Genomic DNA, 22,083 nt, shown 5'->3' with positions numbered 1-22,083 from the left:
ACTGGGAATAAAGGTGTGAGCCATTGTATCCAGCTTGTTTGTTTGTTTAAAATTTATTTTCATTTCGTGTGTTGCTGGAATTTCCAATCTCAATAAGTCCATATAAAAAAAACACACACAATCCAGATATTATATTTGTAAGCCATATGCCTAGGTTGGGCAGCTCTAACACTATACTAAGTTATTCTCCAGCTATAAGCCCCTTGCTACTTATGGTTTCTCCTGGCCAAGTGGTTTAGGTCCACTGCGGCTTCTTCCTCATCTTCCGTCTTCTCTTCTCCCCTCATCCTCTTCTGCCTCTCTACCTGCCCCCACTCTTTAACCTCCAGTCCTACCTTTCTCCTCTGCTGCCTTCATTGAGCAGTTAAAATGAGAAGGTTCACAGGCGATCACCTGAGTGCGCGATGGACTGTGTGTTGTGCCAATCCCTCTTTTTTTTTTTTTTTTTTTTTTTTAAGAATGATCTATTTATTTTATGTATGTGAGTACACTATAGCTCCTTTTAGACACACCAGAAGAGGGCATCGGATCCCATTACAGATGGTTGTGAGCCACCATGTGGTTGCCGGGAATTGAACTCGGGGCCTCTGGAAGAGCAGTCAGTGCTCTTAACCTCGGAGCCATCTCTCCAGCCCCTCCTTTTAACTTTTTTGAGATAAGGTCTCAGGTAGCCCAGGATAACCTCACATTCACTATGCACGCAGGTTGAGCTTGAACTCCTGACCCTCTTGTTCTCACCTCGAAGATGTTGGAATTTCAGGCATAGGCCCCAAACACCCCGCCTTCTTCAGCACACCATGATCATCTTGTGTCTGAAGCTGTGCTATGAGGAGCTGTCCATTCCAGAAGTATTGGCTGGCTCCCCAGCAAACACAGAGGCTTAGCAGTGAGTAACCCATCCCTGACTTTGTCCTCTAAATCTGAGACTGCCTCCCTGGGAGTGGTCCAGCTGACCATCTGTGAGGTCAGCAGCCTCCAAGTCTTGTTCACACCCCCAGAGTTTGCTTCGATCCTTATTATCTGGTTGGACTTTATCCCCTTGGTCATTGTCTGATGGAAAGGCGTGCCTTCTGTCTATCACCCACAGCCCCAAGCCTGACAATGAGACGGACCCCATGGCCCAGTCAAACATTGATCTAGGCAGGGCTGACGGAATCTTGCGCTGGAACAAACATTCTTTCCTCTATCTCCTCCAAGGACCAAGCCCTGTATCTTTTATGTGTTTACCCATTAGGTCTCCAAGGCCTCCTGGGTGCTTCTTCCATACGTGACTCCTGAGAACTGGGACATGCAGGAGAATCATGGCATTGCTATTTTTTTTTTTTCGAGACAGGGTTTCTCTGTGTAGCCTTGGTTGTCCTGGAACTCACTCTGTAGACCAGGCTGGCCTCAAACTCAGAAATCCTCCTGCCTCTGCCTCCCAAGTGCTGGGATTAAAGGCATGCGCCACCACTGCCAGACATGGCATTGCTATCTTAAGGATTGCCAGTCAAATAAATCTAGAGACTTCCTGTGACAGTTGGGGAAACTGAGGCCTGGACTGGGATAAGGCTACATCCATGAAAATTAGCAGAATTCCAGGTGGAATTCTTCAGACCTTGGGGAAAAATTGCAAATTCAACCGTACTTCTAGATTTTAAATGCTGGTTGTGGCTGATTTTCCGAGTGTATTTTCTTTTGTTAGTGCTAACTGGCCTGGTACTTGGTAGATAAACACTGTAGCACTGAGCTCTGCCATGCTAATGACCTAGGAGGGCTTCTGAGAGGTCTGGGGCCTTAAGATGAAACTGAGGGAACAGGGACCCTTAAGGTCATGATTGAGTTCTCTGGAGTGTCAGCTTTGTGGCTTAAACCAGGTGTGTTGAGTGTGGCTCAACAAAGAAGGAATGAGAGAATGAAATACACGAAGAGATTAAGAACTAATTACATCCTACTTACCTATGGTACCACTGCCTTTGTGATTTTATTTGTAGTGCTGAGGACTGAACCAAGTTCAGGCGTGCAAGCGCACCAAGCTATATACTCTCAGGCTTCCAGGACTCCTTTTAAAACAGCGAGTCTCAACACAAGAAATAAACTCCAGCCCATAAAGGAGAGGGACCTTGGATCTGTTGCCTGACTTCCACCGCCACCCCTCCACCCTCACAGTTGGGTAGGCCTTGAGATATAAACTCTGAGACCCTCTGTCTGATCCGACAGAGGGTCAGCTGACCGGAAGACAGTCCTATTGTATGTAAAAAGACTCTCGAGCCTTCTCTACTCCAGCTGAGCCAAGAGCCGGACAGCTTAAGATCTCACCGGAAGGAGAACGCCACAGAAAGCCAGCAGACCCCGCTCCTCGGCCGGCCGTGTGGCCCAGGCAGGTCAGAGGTGAGTACCCGAAAGCACGAACTTTCCTGTCTTATTTGAAGAGTGACCTAGTGATTCTCTTGAGAGATGACTTGGCTTAGGATAAAATCAGGTATGTCCATTTTCTTTAACAAAGAAGACATTACCAGGTCCTAGGCCTCTGTGTTTCAGATCTGTCAGACTGCCTTAGACGCATCCATGGCTGCACCATGGTGGGAAAATAACGCAGAACAGAGGACGTGTATGGGCTGAGGGATTGAGGTTGAGCGAGGGACTGGAGGCTGCTGGGAGGTTTCACTCCCAAGCATTGCTAGTTCTGCGTCCCAGGCTGCTGCTCTTGCTCTCTCTCCCTCCCTGTTTTTTAAGACAGGGTTTCTCAGTCTAGCCCTGACTGCCCTGGAAATCTCTTTGTAGATCCACTCAGAGAGCCACCTCCCAAGTGATGGGATTAAAGGTGTATGCTCCACCATGCCTGACCTGGGCTGCTCTCTTTCCCCATTGCTTCTTTCTTCTGAGGAGACCTTGACTGTGACCTCCACAGTGCTGCGAGAGCATCTGCTATTGGTGACAGTAGAAAGAGACCCTTGGAGTCTGGATCAGAATCCTGAGTTGACTGTTTTCAAACTTAGAGAGCCCGGTCTTTGTAGACAGCTAGGCTCCGGCCCTGGCCCTCCCCTTACTGAGTATACGATCTGGGGCAAGATGCTCTGCTGTCAAGAGGAGGCTAGTCCGTTTTGAACCCCATCAGTCTAGTCACTCTTCTCCTAGATATTTTGTGACAAACCTTAACTTAGGGGAGCAACCTCACTTGGTGTGTCATTGGAGTGTCCAGGAGGCTCCTCAGCCAGCCAGCCCAGCTTTTGTTTCTTTTAGTCCCCGTGTGCACCAAGTGTGAGAACCAGAGGCAGAGAATAGGCGCCCACACAGCACCCTGGCCACACACATGCTGGAGAATCTGTGCAAGGGGGAATGATGGAGAGAGCTATGCAGGAAGGAGCCACGGGACGATGTGCCACACAGCTCAGACTCTAGAGAGGATGGGGCTAGATCCTGACTGGTCCAAGGAGCTTTTTGAATCGGAATCATCAGGGAAGCCACAATTGATCTTGAAATCCTGAAATCTCAGCTACTCAAGAGACGCACAAAATTTTGGGGGTGGTTTTGTTTTTTAAAGGGTGGGGTGGGCTAAGGGGATTTAACTCAATGGGAGAGGTTTTACCTAACTTAATGAGATTCCTGATTCAGTCCCCAGCACCTAGACTGATCCCCGGGGAGTCTATGAAAAAGAATGCAGATTACCAAGCACAAATTACAGAGGTGTGACTTTATCCTGCACTCTTGTCTGCTCTGTCTCCAGAGTCCCTCAAGTGGTTCTGATGTGCCATCAGGTTTTGGGCTGTCTAATTTTGGTAGTGGGCACTAAAGACCCTGGAACATTCTTGTCTATAAAACACCCATTCTAAACCAGGCTCTAACCCATAATCTCAGCACTTGAGAAGCAGAGCCAAGAGGATAGCCACTTGGTTTACATAGTGAGTATGGGCTAGCCTGGGCTAGAATTAGACCCTATCTCAAACAACAACAACAAAAACAAAACCCACCAAATAAAACCAATGAAACAAACTAACTTTGGGATTGCTGCCGTTTCTGCTGTGAGACCTGGAATTATTTCTCTTTTGTCCCTTATCTATCTAAAGATGAGGCAGGAGGAGGCTTCCGACCGAAGTCCTTACTCACAGACTTCAGGAAACTGACTAAGCAAAGAGTGTCCTTTCCTCAGAACATTCTAAGGCGCAGTAAACTGTCAAGTGGAACCCTAAGGTGACAAACGCTTAGGCAAGTTCTCAAGGCATGAGGAACACTGAAGCCAGCCTTGGAGAAAAAAAGAATAGAGGGTTTTGATGTGTGGAAACTTCCAGAAAGACAAATATGACCAATCAGCATCCCCACCATTATGCTCACAGGTGATCCTGGGTCTCGACAAAGAGGAAGAGAACACACAGACACACACACATATGCACACAGACAGACACACACACATACGCACACAGACACACACACAGACATACACACATATACACACACATACACACACATACACACAACACACACACACACACACAATAAGGGCTGTTTGACTTTCTAGCTAGTAACCTTTTTAAAATTCTGTAACAGGTTTTTGTTTATTTTTATCTATAGAACATTGGGTCTCGTATAGTTCAGGCTGTCCTGGAACTCACTCTGTAGACGAGGCTGGTCTTGAACTCTCAGAGATCCCGCTGCCTTTGCCTCTTGAGTGCTGGGATTAAAGGTATGCACCACCATGCCTGACCTGTAAATAGGTTTTAATAGAGTGAAGAACGGAGAACTACATTTTACCAAGGCAATCGTTAGTCTTTAAAAGAGTAAGTGGGTGTATATTTTTTTCTCTTTTCTCCATCCCTCCTTTGCTACCTGCCCCTCCCCCTTTGAGACAGGGAATCGCTGTGTAGCTCAGGCTGGCCTCAAACTCACAGAGATCCACCTGCCTCTGACACTGGGTGCTGGAATGGATGGCATGCACCATTATGCCCGACTCCCCACACCCTTGTAAAGGTTGGTCTCACTATATAGCCCAGGTGAGCCTCAAACTCATGATCCTCCTGCCTCAGCCTCCAGGGTGCTGGTATTACAGGATTTATGGAGGGGTAGCACCAGCCCTGCTGGTGGGTTGGACTTCCTCAAATACTTCAGTTGTCTTGAAAACATAAAATTTCACCGGGCATGGTGGTGCATGACTTTAATTAGAGCAGTTAAGAGGTAGAGGCAGGTGGCTCTGTGTGGGTTTGAGGATTAGACTATGCAGAGGGAGCCTGTTTCAAAACACAAACAAACAGATCAACCAATCAATCAATAAAGGAAGAAATGAAGGAAGAAAAAGAAAGAAGGGAGGAAGAAAGGAGAGGAAAACAGTGAGAAAGTTAAATTTCTTTGGGTCCCACAGACTGGAGTCCCCGTAACCAGGCCTGCCCCAGGAGTCTTTCAAGGCGCCTTCACATTTAACTGAAATAGTCTGCTGGCATTCCCAGTTTGTACACCCACTGGGATGGCGATTTCTACGAGCCACTGTGATTGGCTGACAGAACCTAGGCAGAATATGTGTTCTGTGAGCATCTCTGAATCAGAGAGAGACACAGAGACACAGAGAGACAGAGAGAATACACTCTCTCTCATCTAGCATGTTCATCCTCAATACCGCAAAACAAAACAATAATAATAAAGTCAGGGAGCCACCCGTGGAGAGTACTTTGTAATTCCCAGCATAGGAGCATTCTCATCTTGGCTGTATGAAGTCAATTCTTTCCAAATAAAGGAGTTTAGTAAGATGCTTGACCTCCTGATTCCCCTGACTGATTCCCCTGACTCCACCTAGGACTGTAGGCAGGTATCTCTACTCCCAATTGGTTTTGTTTTTGTTTTTGTTTTGTTTTGTTTTTTGAGACAATGTCTTTTAGTCCAGGCTATCTGAGTACCAGCATTTGTCACCAAGCTTGATAGGTTTAGTAAATACATAACCAAATTCCTTATTCTTTTGTACATTTATGATCTCACACACACACACAACACACACAACACACACAACACACACAACACACACAACACACACAACACACACAACACACACAACACACACAACACACACAACACACACAACACACACAACACACACAACACACACAACACACACAACACGAGCTCCCTGGGTTCACTAGCTAATCAACCTAGCCTACTTACTGAGTGAACTCCAACAGCACTGGCTGTTCTTCCAGAGGACCTGAGTCTTGGTGTGGACTGCTGTCCCTCATCAATCCATGTGCTAGATGGCCACTCAGCTTGCAAGATTTCCCAGGGACACTGGGTTTTTTGTTTATTTTTATTTTTTTAATTATTATTTATTTTTTATGTAAGTACTGTTGCTGTCTTCAGATGTACCAGAAGAGGGCGTCAGATCTCATTACAGATGGTTGTGGGCCACCATGTGGTTGCTGGGGTTTGAACTCAGGACCTTCTGAAGAGCAGTCAGTGCTCTTAACCACTGAGCCATCTCTCCAGCCCCTTGTTTTGGCTTTCAAGACAGGGTTTCTCTGCTCAGCCCTGGAACTAGCTCTACAGACCATGCTAGATTTGAACCCAGAGATTGCCTGCCTCTCTCTGCCTTCCGAGTGCAGAGATTAAAGTTATGTGCCACCGCGGCTCCCCTGCCGTTGCCTGGCGAGACACAAGTACATGCAGCATCCTCCACAGGCTTGTGCGGCAGGTGACATCGTCAACAAATAGGAGCAGAAGTGGAGGTTTACAAGAGTGGCACTGTTAGCAGCTAGCAAATATGCTAACAGGTGGAGAGCGGGCGCCACTTAGTGCTTAAGGGCCAGGGCACTATAGTCAACCCAACTCTCCTAGGGGCTGGGATGCGGCGCAGTTGGAGTGTGTCTAACTAGCATGCACAAGGCCCTGGGTTTGATTGGCACCAGTGAATGAACCTGGAGTCCAAGAGCACACCTGCAATCCCAGAATTTAGGAATTTAGCCGGAGCTCCAGGGGTGGGTGATTATTTCTCGGTTGCATAGCAACTGAGTTTGAGGCTTGGGACAAGACCCTATCTCAAAACAACAGGAACGATCAACTGAACCCTTCCAACAGCTGTGAGGAGGAGGAGGTGGTGGAAGTTAAACAAGCCCTATTTACACAGGTATAGACAGTGAGTTCAAGGAAGTTCATTAGACTCCTGAGGGTACTCATGTGACAGATGGGCACAGTTCACTCTGCTAAGTTCTTTGTCCTGATGCTGTCAGTCAGTCATGAATCCAGCCATGTCTGAGCCTCAGGCACGTGGCACACTGAGAGCCTGCTGCTACATGCCAGACACATACAGTTGTCCCGGGTTCAGATAGTCCTTCCTCCAGTCCAGTGGTTCTCAACCTACCTGATGCTGTGACCCTTTAATGCAGTTCCTCATGTTGTGGTGACCCCAGCCACAGAATTCTTTTTGTTGTTACTTCATAACTGTAATCTGCTACTGTTAAGAGCCCAAGCCATAACGTAAATATATGTGTTTTCTGATGGTCTTAGGTGACTCCTGTGAAAGGGTCATTTCACCTACTCACCCCCAAAGGGTTTTGAACCACGTTACCCTGGTGGCTCTCACATGCTGATCATGTGGAGACAGTGGTGTGGAGGGGTGTGGACATCTATGAGATACTGGGCCAATACACAAAGCTATCCCAGCTCCAGTCCCCTCTGCCTGGGAAGAGCAAGCATAGTGACTCTAACTAGCTTGTCTGCCCTAGGGTAATGATCACTCAGTATAGGGAGCTGACTCAAGCAATCCGAGTCTCAAGGCCCTCCTTATCTCTGGACTTGGGCCTCTCTGGGACCTGTGTCACTCATCTCACACTCTGGGGGACTTGTCCCTATCTCTGTTTCCCATAAACAAGCACAGGCGCATCCCAGGGTGCTACCGGGAATAGCCTATCCCACGGCATTGTCAGAGCAGAATTAAGAGGTCTGCCTGGAAATTTCTGCACAGATAATCATGTTGGACTAGATGATCCTGGTTGTCAAGGGTCTGGAGATGGCAAATAAGATATCTCTCTCTCTCTCTCTCTCTCTCTCTCTCTCTCTCTCTCTCTCTCTCTCTCTCTCTCCCTCTGTGTGTGTGTGTGTGTGTGTGTAGAGGTCAGAGGGCAAGCCTGGGTGTACTTCCTCAGGCTCCAACTACCTTCTTTTAGAGATTCACCTGGTTTTGATGTCGTACTGGTCTGTAACTTGTTGATTCACATAAGCTGATCAGCCAGTGAGCCCCAGGGATCTGCCTGACTCGACTTCTCCAATACTGGGGTTACAAGCATGAATTACCAAACCCAGGGGATTTTTGTTTATTTGGTTGATTGGTTTGGTTGGTTGGTTTTGGTTTTCAAAACAGGGTTTCTCTGTGGAACTAGCCTTGTAGACCAGGCTGGCCTTGAGCTCAGAGATCTGTCTGCCCCTGCCTCCTAAGTGCTGGGATTAAAGGTGTGCACCACCCACCACTGTCCAAAGTAGGTTTTTGGTTTTTTTTAAAGTGTGTTTTGGGGACACTTTAAGCACTATGTGCTTGCAAGCTGAGTGATCTCCCCTGATCTGATTGTGCTTCAGCAAGCAGCAATGTGTGCTGGGTGATTAATGGGACTAGACTCTTCTCCAATCACTCAGTCCCAGAAGGAAAGAGGTCCCACCCCCTAGGCTTTATCACGATAAAGAGCAAATTATACCCTAGGCTTCTTTATCTATACTGTCCCAAAGAACTTGAGAGAGAGAGACAGAGAGAGAGAGAGACAGAGAGAGACAGAGAGAGAGAGACACACAGAGAGAGTTAACTCATCTGTGATAAACACGGAGATAATCAGGGGCTGCCCTTGTTGTCTGTGGGTGATTTTAATTACCAAGTCTCCAGCACAGAACAGAGTTGGACACACCCCAGCTTCCAACCCCCTGGTCAGCTTGTCAGCCTCAACACCCCCTACCCCCACCCCCTTTACAAGTACATGGAGATGTGTGGTCAACTTGGCAGAAGTGGTTGAGGAATAGGAGATAGGAGTAGGTGAGATCTTTCCTGATACATAATAGGTCCCTCCTCATTTAAAAAAAAAAAAAAGTCTTTAATCCCAGCACTCAGGAGACAGAGGCAGGTGGATTTCTAAATTTGAGGCCAGCCTGGTCTACAGAGTGGTTCCAGGACGGACAAGGCTATATTGTGAAACTCTGTCTCAACCCCACCTGCAAGAAGAAGAAGGAACAGAAGGAGAAGGAGGAGAAGAAGAAGAAGAAGAAGAAGAAGAAGAAGAAGAAGAAGAAGAAGAAGAAGAAGAAGAAGAAGAAGAAGAAGAAGAAGAAGAATGGTTTTTAACATTTCTCTCTTTTTAAGAAAAAAATTTTTGCACTTGTGAGCCAGGGGCAGGCAGATTTCTGAGTTCAAGGCCAGCCTGGTCTACAAAGCAAGTTCCAGGACATCCAGGGCTACACAAAGTAACCCTGTCTTGAAAAAAAAAAAAAAAAGAAATGAAAAAAGAAAAACAACTTTTTTTTTAAAGTTTTTATGAGACAGTGCAGCTTTGTAGCTCAGGCTGACCCAGAACCTAAGATCCTCCAGTCTCTGCTCCTGAGATTTCTCTAGGAAGTGCTGCTGTTTTTCCCTTCTAACTTCTCACTTGTCTACAGTCTGCGACCACCCGCCTTAAGCCCCTCCTCCCCTTCCCCTGTGTCTTCTGGGAGTTCTGCCTACAGCTGGAGCTCTCGACGTCCCTCTGGGCCCTTTTTGCAGGCCTACCTCTGAGAAAGATGAATTACGTCCAGAACTTTGGGCTTTACCTCTGTGTGGTGGGAACTGTGACTACTCCGGGACACAGCAGCTAACTCATGTGGCTTGCACTGTTTGATTCTTACGGTTTTTCCACTTGAATTATGACCCCTGTTTAAGAGGTGGGGAAACCAGAGAGATGGCTCAGAGACTAAGTATTCATCCTGAGGAGCCTAGTTCAGTTCCCTATCCCCACAATGGTCTTAACAATGGTCTCAAGCCAGCTACAGAGGACCTGACGTCTACTTCTGGCCTCCCTAGACTCCTGAACACACACTTGTGCATGCACACAAACATATAAAAATTTTAAGAAATGAATATTTAAAAAGACGTGGTGGTACACACCTTTCATCCCAGCCCTTGTGAGGCAGAGGCAGGCAACTCTCTGTTTTTAGGCCAGTTGGGTCTACAGGGCAAGTTCCAGGACAGCCAGGTCGGTTACACAGAGAAACCCTGTCTCCAAAAGCAACACACAAAACAAACAAACAACAGAAAAAAAAACAACCAAACAAACAAACAAATGACAGAGAAGCCAAGACCAAAATGGCTGCACCCACAGGGACTCCATGTGATCTCCCTGAAGCCCTGGTTCCCACTTGGATCATTTGATGCCAATGTTACAGTTCATGGTTTAGAAAAAGATCGAAGTCTTGGTCCTATAAACACCACTGCTTCAATCCCTCCCTCCACTCTCCTCTATTCTACTTTAAAGGCAGGGTTTCATTTGTCCCACACTACCCTCCAGTCTGTTATGTATGGAAAGCATGTCCTTGAACTCCTGACCCTTCCTGCCTTTGCCAGGCCAGTGCTGGTATTACGGGAGGGAGCCACCATGCCTGGCCTCTCCTCTTCTCTTTTAGGAAGATCTGCCACTCCAAGGTAGAAATTCCAAACTGCCCCCTGGTTACATTATGCTGCTGGTTGATCTTCTAAATAAGACATTGTTCTAGCCTCTGATTGAAGTCTCCTAGGCTGCAAACCAGTGTGTTTTCTCAAGCCCCATCACCTGTGGAGAGGGAGAACCCGCTGACAGGCCGGTCCTTTCAAGGCTTGAAAAACAATCTCTGGGTGGCTGGAAATCTGTCCAAACCGTTCGTCTCTGCAGCTAAGGAGAACTGGCTCCTTTCCCTGGGCTGATCTCCTGTCACCAGCCTAAGGAAGGCATCAGCATTGCCCAGGTGCATTCTGTCACTGCTTTATGTATTGCGCGATGGCATCGTGCCCAGGGATACCCAGCATCCAAAGCAAACCATGCTGGGGGTCTTCTGTCCCTATTTGGAATTTTATTTGGGTTTACTCTTTTGTTGTTGTTTCCTTCCTTCCTTCCTTCCTTCCTTCCTTCCTTCCTTCCTTCCTTCCTTCCTTCCTTCCTTCCTCCCTCCCTCCCTCCCTCCCTCTCTCCCTCTCTCCCTCTCTCCCTTCCTTCAGTTTTGTTTGTTTGTTTTTCTTTCTTTTTGTATGACAGGATATGGCCATGTAGACTAGACTGACCTGGCACTTGCATTGATTCTCAGAGCCTGTAATGCCAGCTCCAGGGTATTGAATGCCTCTGGCTGCCAGGTACCTTCACTCACAAGCACAGACCCAGACATGAACATATGCATATATACACATAATCAAACATAAAATAAAAGGTCTTTAAATTCAAGCCCCAGGTTCTCCCAACATTTTATACAGATGAGAGTTTATTTTGAGCCCAAGGGACTCAAAATATGTCAGGGACTCTGGGGTGTGTGGACAAGACACTCACCTTGATCTTGCCCTGAGGTCCCTATGATATGAATTTCTGAACATTAAGCACAGGCTAGATCATTTCCATTTTTTTGTTTTTCCATTTCAGTGCTTGTGAGCACCTGCTGCAGGCAGGGCCTCGCCTAGGCTTTTGAAAACAGTGAGCATCAGATTCCTCTCTCCTGTGCTTGGCACCCTACAGGTATGGCAGGTGATGAGGGGAAGGCTGGAGAGGAAAGCTAGGGGGTGTGGCTCCCTCAAGTGAAGGATGCAAAGCATTAGTGAAGTGTCTGGACCTACTTCCATAAAAAGGTGCCATTTCAGCCAAGATTTGAAAATGGTTGGAACTCAACCCTGTCAGGATAATGGAGTTAAAAGCTTTTTAAGTCTAGGGAGCAGTCAGAGTCTACAAGAAATAAAATCCAACCCAAAGGCAGGAAGGGGGCCACCCAAAAGATAAGGAGTCTGAGTCGGGGCCAAAGGAAGGGAGGAAGATGCTAATTGTATTGTGGCTCTCCTGTGGGTGGGGTGATTTACCCCTCCCTGGAATAGCTCTGTTCAGAGCCCTGGGCTAACGGAAAGCGAACCGATGTGTTCTGTGGAAATAGCTCCTGTCCCGACTCTTTCGCAAGTACACATGGACTTGAGTAAGCAGCTAGTTCTCTCCTGAACCTCAGTGGTCTTCATGTACAGGGAGATGCCCAGATCCTCTCTCCCCAGCATTTGGGAGGCTGAAGCAGGAAGATCTAGGCCAGCCTGTGTCTATATAATAGCCACATAGGCCCTGTCTGGAAACAAACAAACAAATATACACTGGGCTGCTCACAGACCTTGAGTGTTCTTAATAATGATGATAACAGTGCTATTAATAAGGCGATGTGTACAGTGTGTATGTGTGCATGCATGCGTGCAAGCATGCATGTGTGTGTGTGTGTGCATGTGATACCGTGTGCATGTGTGTGTGTGTGTGTGTGTGTGTGTGTGTGTGTGTGTATGTGATACCGTGTGATATGGAGGATTAAGCATAGGACCTCACATTGTTAGGCAATCACCCTACCACTCACTGGATGTCCCCAGTCCTATGTTCCTTTGAGAGATCAGATCTCTCCAAGTTGTCCAGCCTAACTTTAAACTCACCCTGTAGACCAGGCTCCTACCTCAGCCTCCCGAGTAACTAGAAGTATAAGGATTCACTATATTCACTATAGTCAGTACTGAAACTTTTCTGTCTTGTTTTCTTGAGACAGGGTCTCATTTTATGGCTGAGAATAACCTGGAACTCCAGGCCCTCCTATTTGTACCTCCCAGGTGTTATAAATGTGTGATGCAATGCTTAGACTGCTGTTCTTGAGACTTGAAAAGTGTGTGTGTGTGTGTGTGTGTGTGTGTGTGTGTTCTCAGGGCACAATTGTAGGAGTTAGTTCTCTCCTTCCACCAAGCTGGTTCCAGAGGTTGGCTCAGGTCGTTAACCTTGGTGTCAAGTTACTAGCTGAGCCCATCTCAGTGACCTTGTATTGAGACTTTTTAACATTCAAAACAAAACCATCTGACTTGATTTGAGAAAAAGACAGGCAATGGCGCTCGCCTTTAATCCCAGCACTCGGGAGGCAGAGGCAGGTGGATCTCTGAGTTCGAGGCCAGCCTGGTCTACAGAGTGAGTTCCAGGACAGCCAGGGCTATACAGAGAAACCCTGTCTCGAAAAACCAAAAAAAAAAAAAAAAAAAAAAAAAAAAAGACAGGCAATAGTTAGTCTTTGGTCAGGAAAAAAAAAAATCTCCGAGAGCCAGGCAGGCTGAGAGGTTCCCGGAGAGGGCTTGCTTGTGAGTCCAGGTTGATCCTAGAGCCGAAATGTAATAAATGAAAGGTGAACACCCTCTTCCCACTGCAGGATACAGTTTGCATTGTGGAAAGGCTCTTCTGCAAGCAGCTAACTGTGTGTCTGTCTGTCCGTTGGGAAGGTTTAGGAAGTATTGTGCAAATAGTATATGTATGTCTTTGAGAGAGAGAGAGAGAGAGAGAGAGAGAGAGAGAGACCAACCCAATAACAACAACAAAAACCTAGCAAATATCTAACCTTTAGACAATAAGGATACTGGTGTGCTCACACCACCAAAGAGCCACTGGTGCCGCTGTAACGGCACATGCTTCGGTGCCGCTGTAACGGCACATGCTTCGGTGCCACTGTAACGGCACATGCTTCAGTCAGCTCCACTCTGGGTTTCTCTGCTCACGACAGACAGTTTGGTTTGGTTTTGCTCAGTTGGTGTTTTGCTTTGAGAGGGTCTCACTTTGTAGTCCTGGCTGGCACTGAACTCACAGAGATCCACTTGCCTCTGCCTCCTAAAGTGCTGGGATTCAAGGTGTGGTTCACTGTGCTAGGTACATGTTTGGATTTCCACTATCAGGGCAGAGGTGAGACAGACTTGCTGGAAAAATAGAGCTGATAAAGAAAATGCCTCCCTCCTACAAAAGAGAGCCGATGCAAGGGCCATAAACGAGGCCCTATGAGTCTGGGAGGTCAGACTTCAAATCCCAGTTGTATTTAGACCTCTTTTTGACTCAGTTTCCCTGTCTGCATCATAGGCATGAAAATGATGCCTGAGGGTTGTAGATGTAGTTTAATTGGAAGAGCATGCAGGAAGCTCTAGATTCCATCTTCAGCTCTGCATAGACCTCGTGTGTTCGTACACACCCGTAGTCTCCCAACCCTTGAGAGGTGGAGGCAGGGAGATCAGGAGCTCAAGTGAGCTAGAGGCCAGCCTGGGCTACATGAGACTCTGTTTCAAAAACCTTTAATCAAACAAACCTACCAAGATATTATTTTAATATATGATCAAATAAGTAGTATTTATGAGATTTTATACTCTGCCTTCCTTCCTATGTTGAAATCCAGCGTGCACACACACACACACACACACACACACACACACATGTAATCCTGAGTTGGACTTGTCCCGTTTCATGCCCTTGACAGTCATAAATGGCCACCATGTTGAAGACTTCGGTCCTAAACAACAGAACGGCTCTTCGCAGTGGGCCTGGGTGGGCTGCTCAGCAGCACACAGACCCCAATCACACCATGGTCACCAGGAAGGCCTCTGAGATGAGTCTGCTTGGTTGTATGAAGTATGAAGGGTCTAATGGTAAACTCTATGGTTCCAAGGTTGAGGTTTCACACAAAACTATGCTGCGAAACTATGCTGAGCAAACTCATATTGGTGTTTCCTTCCTTGGCATTAAAACCAGCCCTTTACCTTGACCTGTCTTGGCTATTTATTTATTTACTTTTATAGACATGTCTCATTGTGTAGTTCTGGCTGGCCCGGAACTCAGTATGTAGCCCAGGGTGGCCTCAAACTCAGAGAGATCTGCCTCTCTGCCTCTGCCTCTGCCCCTCTGCCCCTCTGCCCCTCTGCCCCTCTGCCCCTCTGCCCCTCTGCCCCTCTGCCCCTCTGCCCCTCTGCCCCTCTGCCCCTCTGCCCCTCTGCCTCTGCTTCCCCCATGACAGGATCAAAGCTGTGCACCACTAGGCCTCGCATGAGCTTATTTTTGTTTTTTGAGACAGGGTCTCATTCTAAGCAGGGTGGTCTTGAACTCATAACTCTCCTCCCACCTCACATTCCAAGTGCCGGGATTACAGATGGGACCCATCCCACTCAACTCTTGTTGAGGATTAAATTTTAAAATGACCACTGTGGGTCATGCTGTTAATGATTCTCATTGTCTATTAAGATGCAAACACTGGACTAGAGTTTCAGTTGGAGAGACCTTGGTTGAGATCTGCTGTCATGACAATGCGTGCTTTGTGATGTATGGAGTTGTATCCCATTGACCCGTCACAAACGAACTACCCATCACTCCCCAGGCCACTTTAGAGTCTCCCTCACCTCCACATCTGCTTACAGGCTCCCTGTGAGTCCCAGTCACCCACTGCAGGAGAACAGAGGGTCACATAGCTTGTCTTCGGAAAGAACAAATTCAGAATTCAGGGTACAGCTCCTACGGACTGCGTTCCACGCTTATGGCACCATAGAGTTGAAAGGTCAGGAGTGAAGTCATTGTCACAAGGGGATCAGTTCGAGTCAAATGTAACGTGCTGGGTGTGACAGCTCATGCCTGTAATCTCAGCACCTGGAAGTCTGAGGCAGGAGAATTGCTGCAAGTTCAAGTCTGGCCTGTGTTAAAGACCTTATTTCAAAAACCAAGGAAAAGAAGGTTTGTTGGTTTGTTTGTTTGTTTTTTAAGAAAATGAATGGATTTTTAAGTGTTCTCACTTCAAAGGTGTGCATAACATAGTGCTATGGCACACATACCTGCATGTGCTCTAACACACACACACACACACACACACACACACTTGCGTGCGTGTGATGCAAATTATGGGATTCTGCCTTCATCGACTGACAGCAGAGATCAAGGTAGTGACACAGGGATTATAATGGATAGGAAGAATATTTGGGGCTCCTGTGGAAGCTGAAAAGGCTAGCATTGGACAGGGAAGCTGTCAGAGGAGGTTCCTCAGGGTCTGAGCCTTCACTGAGCCCTGTGAACTCACAAGGCTTAACTAACAGTGACCTCCTTAGCCAAAGGTAGCCACTGAGTGGGAAAATCACGTGCCAGCATTCTGGACACACTCAGTACACGTTATTCCGGCTGAGTGACTCTATATTTGGGAACTGTAATACATGGGCATACTTAGAAATTCCACAGACCTGTTCTGCTCGCCCATCCTCACCTGTCCAAAAGGAGAGTGAGTTCACTCTCTCTTTAGAGAGCTGCCCTTTGAGCCAACGCAAACGCATCCCTCCTTGGTCTTCTCTGAAGGTAGGATGTACCCGAGGGAAGCCTGGCTTGGTTGAGGTCGGGGCCTCCCCCTCCATCTCCCCATCTGTCTTTTTAAGACCTATTTGCGTATCTTTCTTGCCATCCCCTATGAGTTTGTTGAAGTAGGTCTCATTTTCCTATCTTCAAGTTCTTGGCAAAAAAAAAAGTTGAAGTGGAAGGCACCCCACTTTCACCCCTGTGAGTGAATGTGACTATTTCCATGGATGCTCCAAAATCAGAGGACACTTCGCTTGTGACACAGCGGGACTGTGTGGCCCCCAAATGTTCTTTCTCTTCAGCTACCCTGACCACAGTGAGTCCCAGCTCCACCGCCCTGAGGTAAATAATAGCAACAGTAGTTACTATCATTACTTATGCTAAGGATCTCAGGTTGACTGGACACATGATCTGTCACTGAGCTGTGTCCGCAGCCCTAAGAACATTTCTTTTTATAGGTGTGTTTTAAGGACTGGTCTCTGGCCTGATTTTTTTAGTCTCATTGAACTCCAAGAGAGGCTAGCCAATGCTTGCTCTCTATTAAATTTAATCAATCAATCAATCAATCAATCAATTACTTTTTTGAGACAGGATTTCTCTGTGTAGCCCTGGCTGTCCTGGAATTCACTCTGTAGACCAGGCTGGCCTTGAACTCAGAGATATGCCTGCCTCTGTCTCCCTAGTGCTAAGATGAAAGACTTGTGTCACTGTGCTCAGCTTTTAAAAATATTTTTAGTTAACTTATTTCCTGTATCTGGCCCACATGCATGTATGGGCGCCCTGTGTGTACCTGGTGTCTGCAGAAGCCAGAGGTGGGCATCAGATCTCCTGGAAGTGGAGTTACAGATAGTTGTGAGTCACTATATAGGTGCTGGGAATCAAACTCAGGCCCTCTGGAAGAGGAGCCAGTGTTATTAACTGCTGAGTCATCTCTCTAGCCTCTAAAATAACTGTTGTTGTTGTTTTTTTTAAGTTAATTTTGGGGGGGGTAAACTATCAAAATGATTTTTGGGGAAGGGGATGGGGGATACGGGGTCAATTTCCAGAATCCACATGTTGGCTGACAACTCTGTAACTATAGGTCCAAGGGATCTGATGACGCCTTCTTCTGGTCACCTTGGGCACTAGGCACACACAGTGCACATACATACGTACAATATACATGTAGGCACACATTCATACACACAAAAAAAATCTTTGGGAAAAAATAAACAGTTTTCTAGGGTCTCAGGATAGCTCAGTGGTTGAAGCCCTTGCCCAGCAAGATCAAGGACAAGAGTTTTTGTGCACTCCTTTAATCCCACTGAGGCAGACAGATCTCTGCTAGTTCGAAGCCAGTCTGGCCCACTGTACTGCAAGTTCAAAAATCTACCCTGGCTGCCATCTAAGAGATAGGGAGATAGGGAGATGATAGGGAGACTGTCTCCTAGATTTTTGGTGTACGAGTTGCTGAGGAATGAACCCAAGATCCTTGTGCTAAGCAGACACTCTGTCCTTATCAGGGCTACCATTAGCCAGGAGCCATTAAACTTCTAAGTAGCAGCTCACTGAGTCTGTTCCTTTTGGGGGGCTTGCGATGAAGACAAAGGAGGTAAGAAGAAGGAGGAGGCAGCGGCGGCGGCAGAGGAGGAGGAGGAGGAGGAGGAGGAGGAGAAACTTAGAGTCTAGCATAAAATAAGAACCAACCAAAGTGTAGCAATTTAATTGGTCAATGTGGTCAGCCCCTAGAGACAGCAATGAAAAGGCCGTTGAACTGCTTAGTGTTCTGTGGTTACACATTAAGGAGAGAGAACTTCCTTCTTCCTCCATGACTGGCAACTCTAATATAATGCCAGGTACTTCGAACTTAATTTTGGGTTCTTTTGTGCATAGAAGGAAACAGGAGTGAGGTTGGATTATGAAGTCTAAACAGGGTTGTGCTGTGTTATGGCACACATGGACGGTACACACCTATAATCCCAGCACCAGAGAACCTGAAGCAGGAGGACCATGAGTTCAGGGTCAACTTCAGATATATGCTGAGTTCAAGGCTAGCCTGAGCTACCAGAGAGCCTGCCTCAAAGAAAATAAATGACTGACTGTGGTGGCCCATGCCTTTACTCCCAGTGCTCAGGAGACCAGGGAAAGAGGACCTCTCTGAATCTGGCTAGCCTGGTCTATGTAATGAGTCCCAGGCTAATCACTGAGTGGAGAACTTGAACTTGGGTAGAGCGCATATCCCAGAATGAATGAGCTGCAGGGCTGGCTGGAATCTACAGGGTATTAGTGGGGCTCCACAGTGCCACAGGGTACAAAGCAAAGCAATAAAAAGCAATGAAGAGGGACCCAGTGTGCTGGGTGCTGTGGGCAGCTTTGCATTGCCAGGGGCAGGGTATGGTTTTAGTATCCTCTGGGGTGGGAAGTAAATCAAGTTCTTCCTTAGAAATCTCTAACTAAGGCCCGGTGATAGCACACACAGGCAGATCTCTGAGTTCGAAGCCAGCCTGGTCTACAGAGTGAGTTCCAAGACAGCCAGGGCTACACAGAGAAACCCTGTCTTAAGCAAACCAGAATCTCCAATTGCTGGCCTTTAACAAGTAATCACTAGCTGATTTTTAATTAGAAAAGATGATTAGTGATATTCAAAGGTAATTACAGATGAGCTTGAGGGTGCGGCCTAGGAAAGAGGTCAGGCGCTTGGCAGTCAGGGAGTCTTTCTAAGGCAGGATCTCAGGTGGTTTAGGATGCCCCAAATTCTCTTCTCTTCTCTTCTCTTCTCTTCTCTTCTCTTCTCTTCTCTTCTCTTCTCTTCTCTTTTCCTTTCCTTTCTTTTGTCTTTCTTTTTTCTTTTTTCTCTTCTTCTTCTTCTTCTTCTTCTTCTTCTTCTTCTTCTTCTTCTTCTTCTTCTTCTTCTTCTTCTTCTTCTTCTTCTTTTGAACACAGGGTCTCTCTCTCTTTATATATAGTTCTGGCTGTCCTGGAGTTTGCTGTGTAGATCAGATCAGGCTGTTCTTGAACTCATAGAGTGACTCTTGCTTCTTCTGTCTCCTGAGAGCTGGGGGTCAAAGGTATGCACCGCTCGACAAGTGGCTAGACTCAAACTCTTGACTCTACTGCCTCTGTTTCCAAATGCTGGAGTTATAGGCATAAGCTATTATGCTAGGCTAAGGCCAATTTCATATGTGTGTGTGTGTGTGTGTGTGGTATGTATATATACATAAATATGTATGTATATATAATTTATCTTACGTGCATTGTAATTTTGCCTGGATGCATGTTTTGTGAGGGGGTCAGAGCCTGGAGTTACAGACAGCTGTGAGCTGCTATGTGGGTGCTGGGAATTGAACTTGGGTCCTCTGGAAGAGTAGCCAGTCCTCTTAACACCTGAGCCATTTCTCCATCCTCCCAAGGCCAGTTTTTAAACACTTCTTTTCAGAGTCAGTTTCCCTGAAGCTTCAAAAGTCTGATACTTCCCCTAAGAGATTTATTTCCAATATTTTTGATGACTGTGAAATTATTCCTGAGAGACAGCAAGGATCCAACGAGTGCCCTCCCCAGCTGCGGACTGTAAAGCCAATCTGCCTGAGAGCGTTTGGCAGATACGCCTACTCAATAATTACTAGAAGACTTCCCTTTCACACACCAGTCTGATTTTCTTCTCATCGCTCATCTGTCTCTGGAGTATGGTTTAGAGCACCTGAGTTCTAGAACAGGTCTGGCCACTCACCCCAGAGTGTGAGAAGAGAGGACTAGAGAGAGACTCGGGAGCCCAGGGTCATCTTTGGCCTACACAACAGGTTCAAAGCCAGCTGGGGATACGTGAAACCCTGCCTCAATAAATAAAAATATATAAGGAAGTAAATAAAAAAAAATCCCCATGACTCAGCAGCAGCAAAAAAAAAAAAAAAAAGTCCCCGAGTGAGAAAAATCTCCCAGTGATCACTTTCAGGTACTAGTTTTGGTTGTTTGGGTTTTGTTTCTGTCACTGTGATAAACTACCCTACAAAAGGCAGCTTAGGGAAGAAAGGGCTCAGGGTCACATTTTAGCTCACGCTTCCAGGTTACGAGAACAGTGCATCATTGCAAGGAAGTCAAGGCGGCTTGAACTTGAAGCAGCTGATTGCACAATCCAAAGCAGAGAGGAACAAATGATTGCTGGTTTTCTCTCAGCTTGCTGCCATCCGGATCCCTAAACCAGGGAGGGCATCACGCTGCCTACTATGGGCTGGATCTTCCCACACCAAATAACCAAGACAATCCCCCTTAGGCCTGTCCATAGCCATCCTGATCCGGGCTATCTCCGTCCCTGAGACTCCCTTCCCACGTGATTGTAGGTTGTGTGAAGGTGACTAAATTATCCATCTCTACTTCTAATTGCCTTGAAGGTGTCGTGAGAAACTTCCTGAAGCTGTTAACATGATCTTTCGTTTTGTTATCAGGGCTTTAATTGAAGCTTATCATGAAAAGGGACCAAAGGCAGAGGAGAGAAATCCCAACAGATACTAAAACTCCACACGGTGTGCGCTGGGTCTCTGTGCGCCTCGGTTGCTACAGTTGAGGGTTTCCAGGCTCTGAGGGGGCTTCTGAGGAGAAGTTTCTAAGGAGGGCTTCATTTTCTCTATCAGGGCTCCTGAGCTATGAGATTCTAAAGTCTGTCCTTATCAGGAAACCTTAAGGAATCAGCAGGAAGCCCAGAACAAGGGGAAGGAAACTCCTCCCACCCATCAAAGGATGGCCAAGGGGCAGGCATCTGAGCAGCCGAGGAACGGACACCCTGAAGTGGAGAATGGTTGAGCCCTCAGAGCAAAGGCAGAGAAAGCTGTCTCGCTACAGATACAGCGTAAAACCACCCTTACTGTGAGGCTAGCACAGAGTGGCCATTCCCGCACCCGCACCCCCAAAGCCCCGCAATCTTCGAGGCCAGGGAACGGCTAGTCCTTTATGAACGGCAGCATCTGTGTCTCTGTTTTCACATTCCACGGCCCTCTGAGGGGGGGACCTGCCCTCCTTGTTCCTGATTTTTGCCTTACTCAAGACCAGAAAGAAAAATTTTTTTTCGAAGTAAACAAACAAACAAACAAAAAAAAACAGGAAAAAAAGATGCAAACATGCATGGTCTCAATCCCTGGGGAGCAGCTGATTTTATATATATATATATTCCTCACCTGTTTGTGAGCTAGAGGGAAAGCCAGGAATTCTAGCAGACTCTGGACGTTAACGGAGACCGCTCATCCTGGGGGCTGAGAACCCAGCTCGGCTCGGAATGTTCCCTGCTTGTGCCTGACTCTGTGCGCGCCCAGCTTCTCTTTGATGTGCGCTGTGGATGAGCCGAGCTCAGTTCTGGAACAGCTGAGTCCTCCTGTCTGTTTAGATTGTTACCTGAAGGAAGGGAGGGGGAAGAAAGTGCTGATTCGACTTTTTGATGGGGAAAACTTTTTTTTTAAACATGCAAATGACAGATGGCAGAGCTTTTTGGAAAAAGAAAAAATAATAACCACACAGCAAACGCCTAGGGGGAGTCCGGTGGAGTTTCATCATGGGTATGAACAGTTGTTGTTTTTTTCAACTTTCTTCTTCTTTCTGGGTGTTGATGTGGATCTCTTTCTATTTGTTCAGGAAACTGTGACGTGTGTTCTTGGGCAGGGTCTGAGGTTTTGGAACCTCTTTCTAAAAGGGACAGAAAGAGCACCCTGCTACATTTGCTAATCCAGAGGCTGAGTGGAGCCGAGCTGGTCAGGATGCAGGTTCCCGTCGGCAGCAGGCTTGTCCTGGCTCTCGCCTTCGTCCTGGTTTGGGGATCTTCAGTGCAAGGTAAGAGACCCAGGAT

At 46.9% G+C, this 22,083-nt stretch overlaps 1 protein-coding gene and 1 long non-coding RNA gene across 9 annotated transcripts in view; one reads left to right on the top strand and one right to left on the bottom strand.

Moving 5' to 3' along the window:
- Positions 1 to 2,263: 2,263 nt before the first annotated feature.
- Srgn (serglycin) overlaps positions 2,264 to 22,083 on the top strand; it is a 33,613-nt gene continuing 13,793 nt past the window's right edge. The window contains exons 1-3 of one of the 7 annotated variants that reach the window (XM_006513377.4): positions 2,275 to 2,370; positions 11,565 to 11,657; positions 21,873 to 22,067. In XM_006513377.4, the coding sequence (XP_006513440.1) occupies positions 21,995 to 22,067 (73 nt within the window). In that variant the 5' untranslated portion in view covers positions 2,275 to 2,370; positions 11,565 to 11,657; positions 21,873 to 21,994. Of the gene's footprint in view, positions 2,371 to 11,564; positions 11,658 to 15,340; positions 15,672 to 16,183; positions 16,281 to 16,433; positions 16,620 to 20,481; positions 21,797 to 21,872; positions 22,068 to 22,083 lie in introns of those variants that run through there. The other 6 variants (NM_001358965.1, XM_030244954.1, XM_006513376.4 and 3 more) reach the window with 6 other exon arrangements.
- Positions 4,639 to 21,905, bottom strand: Gm51804. Of its 2 annotated transcripts, none has more exons than XR_003949005.1 (3): positions 21,752 to 21,905; positions 21,422 to 21,635; positions 4,639 to 4,681 (listed from the first exon to the last, which is right to left on the bottom strand). It is a non-coding gene; the product is annotated as a predicted gene, 51804 (long non-coding RNA). The 2 variants fall into 2 exon arrangements; XR_003949006.1 differs by having other exon boundaries at positions 21,755 to 21,905.

Source organism: Mus musculus, chromosome 10, assembly GCF_000001635.26.
Source record: "Mus musculus strain C57BL/6J chromosome 10, GRCm38.p6 C57BL/6J".
NCBI lineage: Eukaryota > Metazoa > Chordata > Mammalia > Rodentia > Muridae > Mus > Mus musculus.
This window is presented reverse-complemented; position numbering and strand designations above follow the sequence as displayed.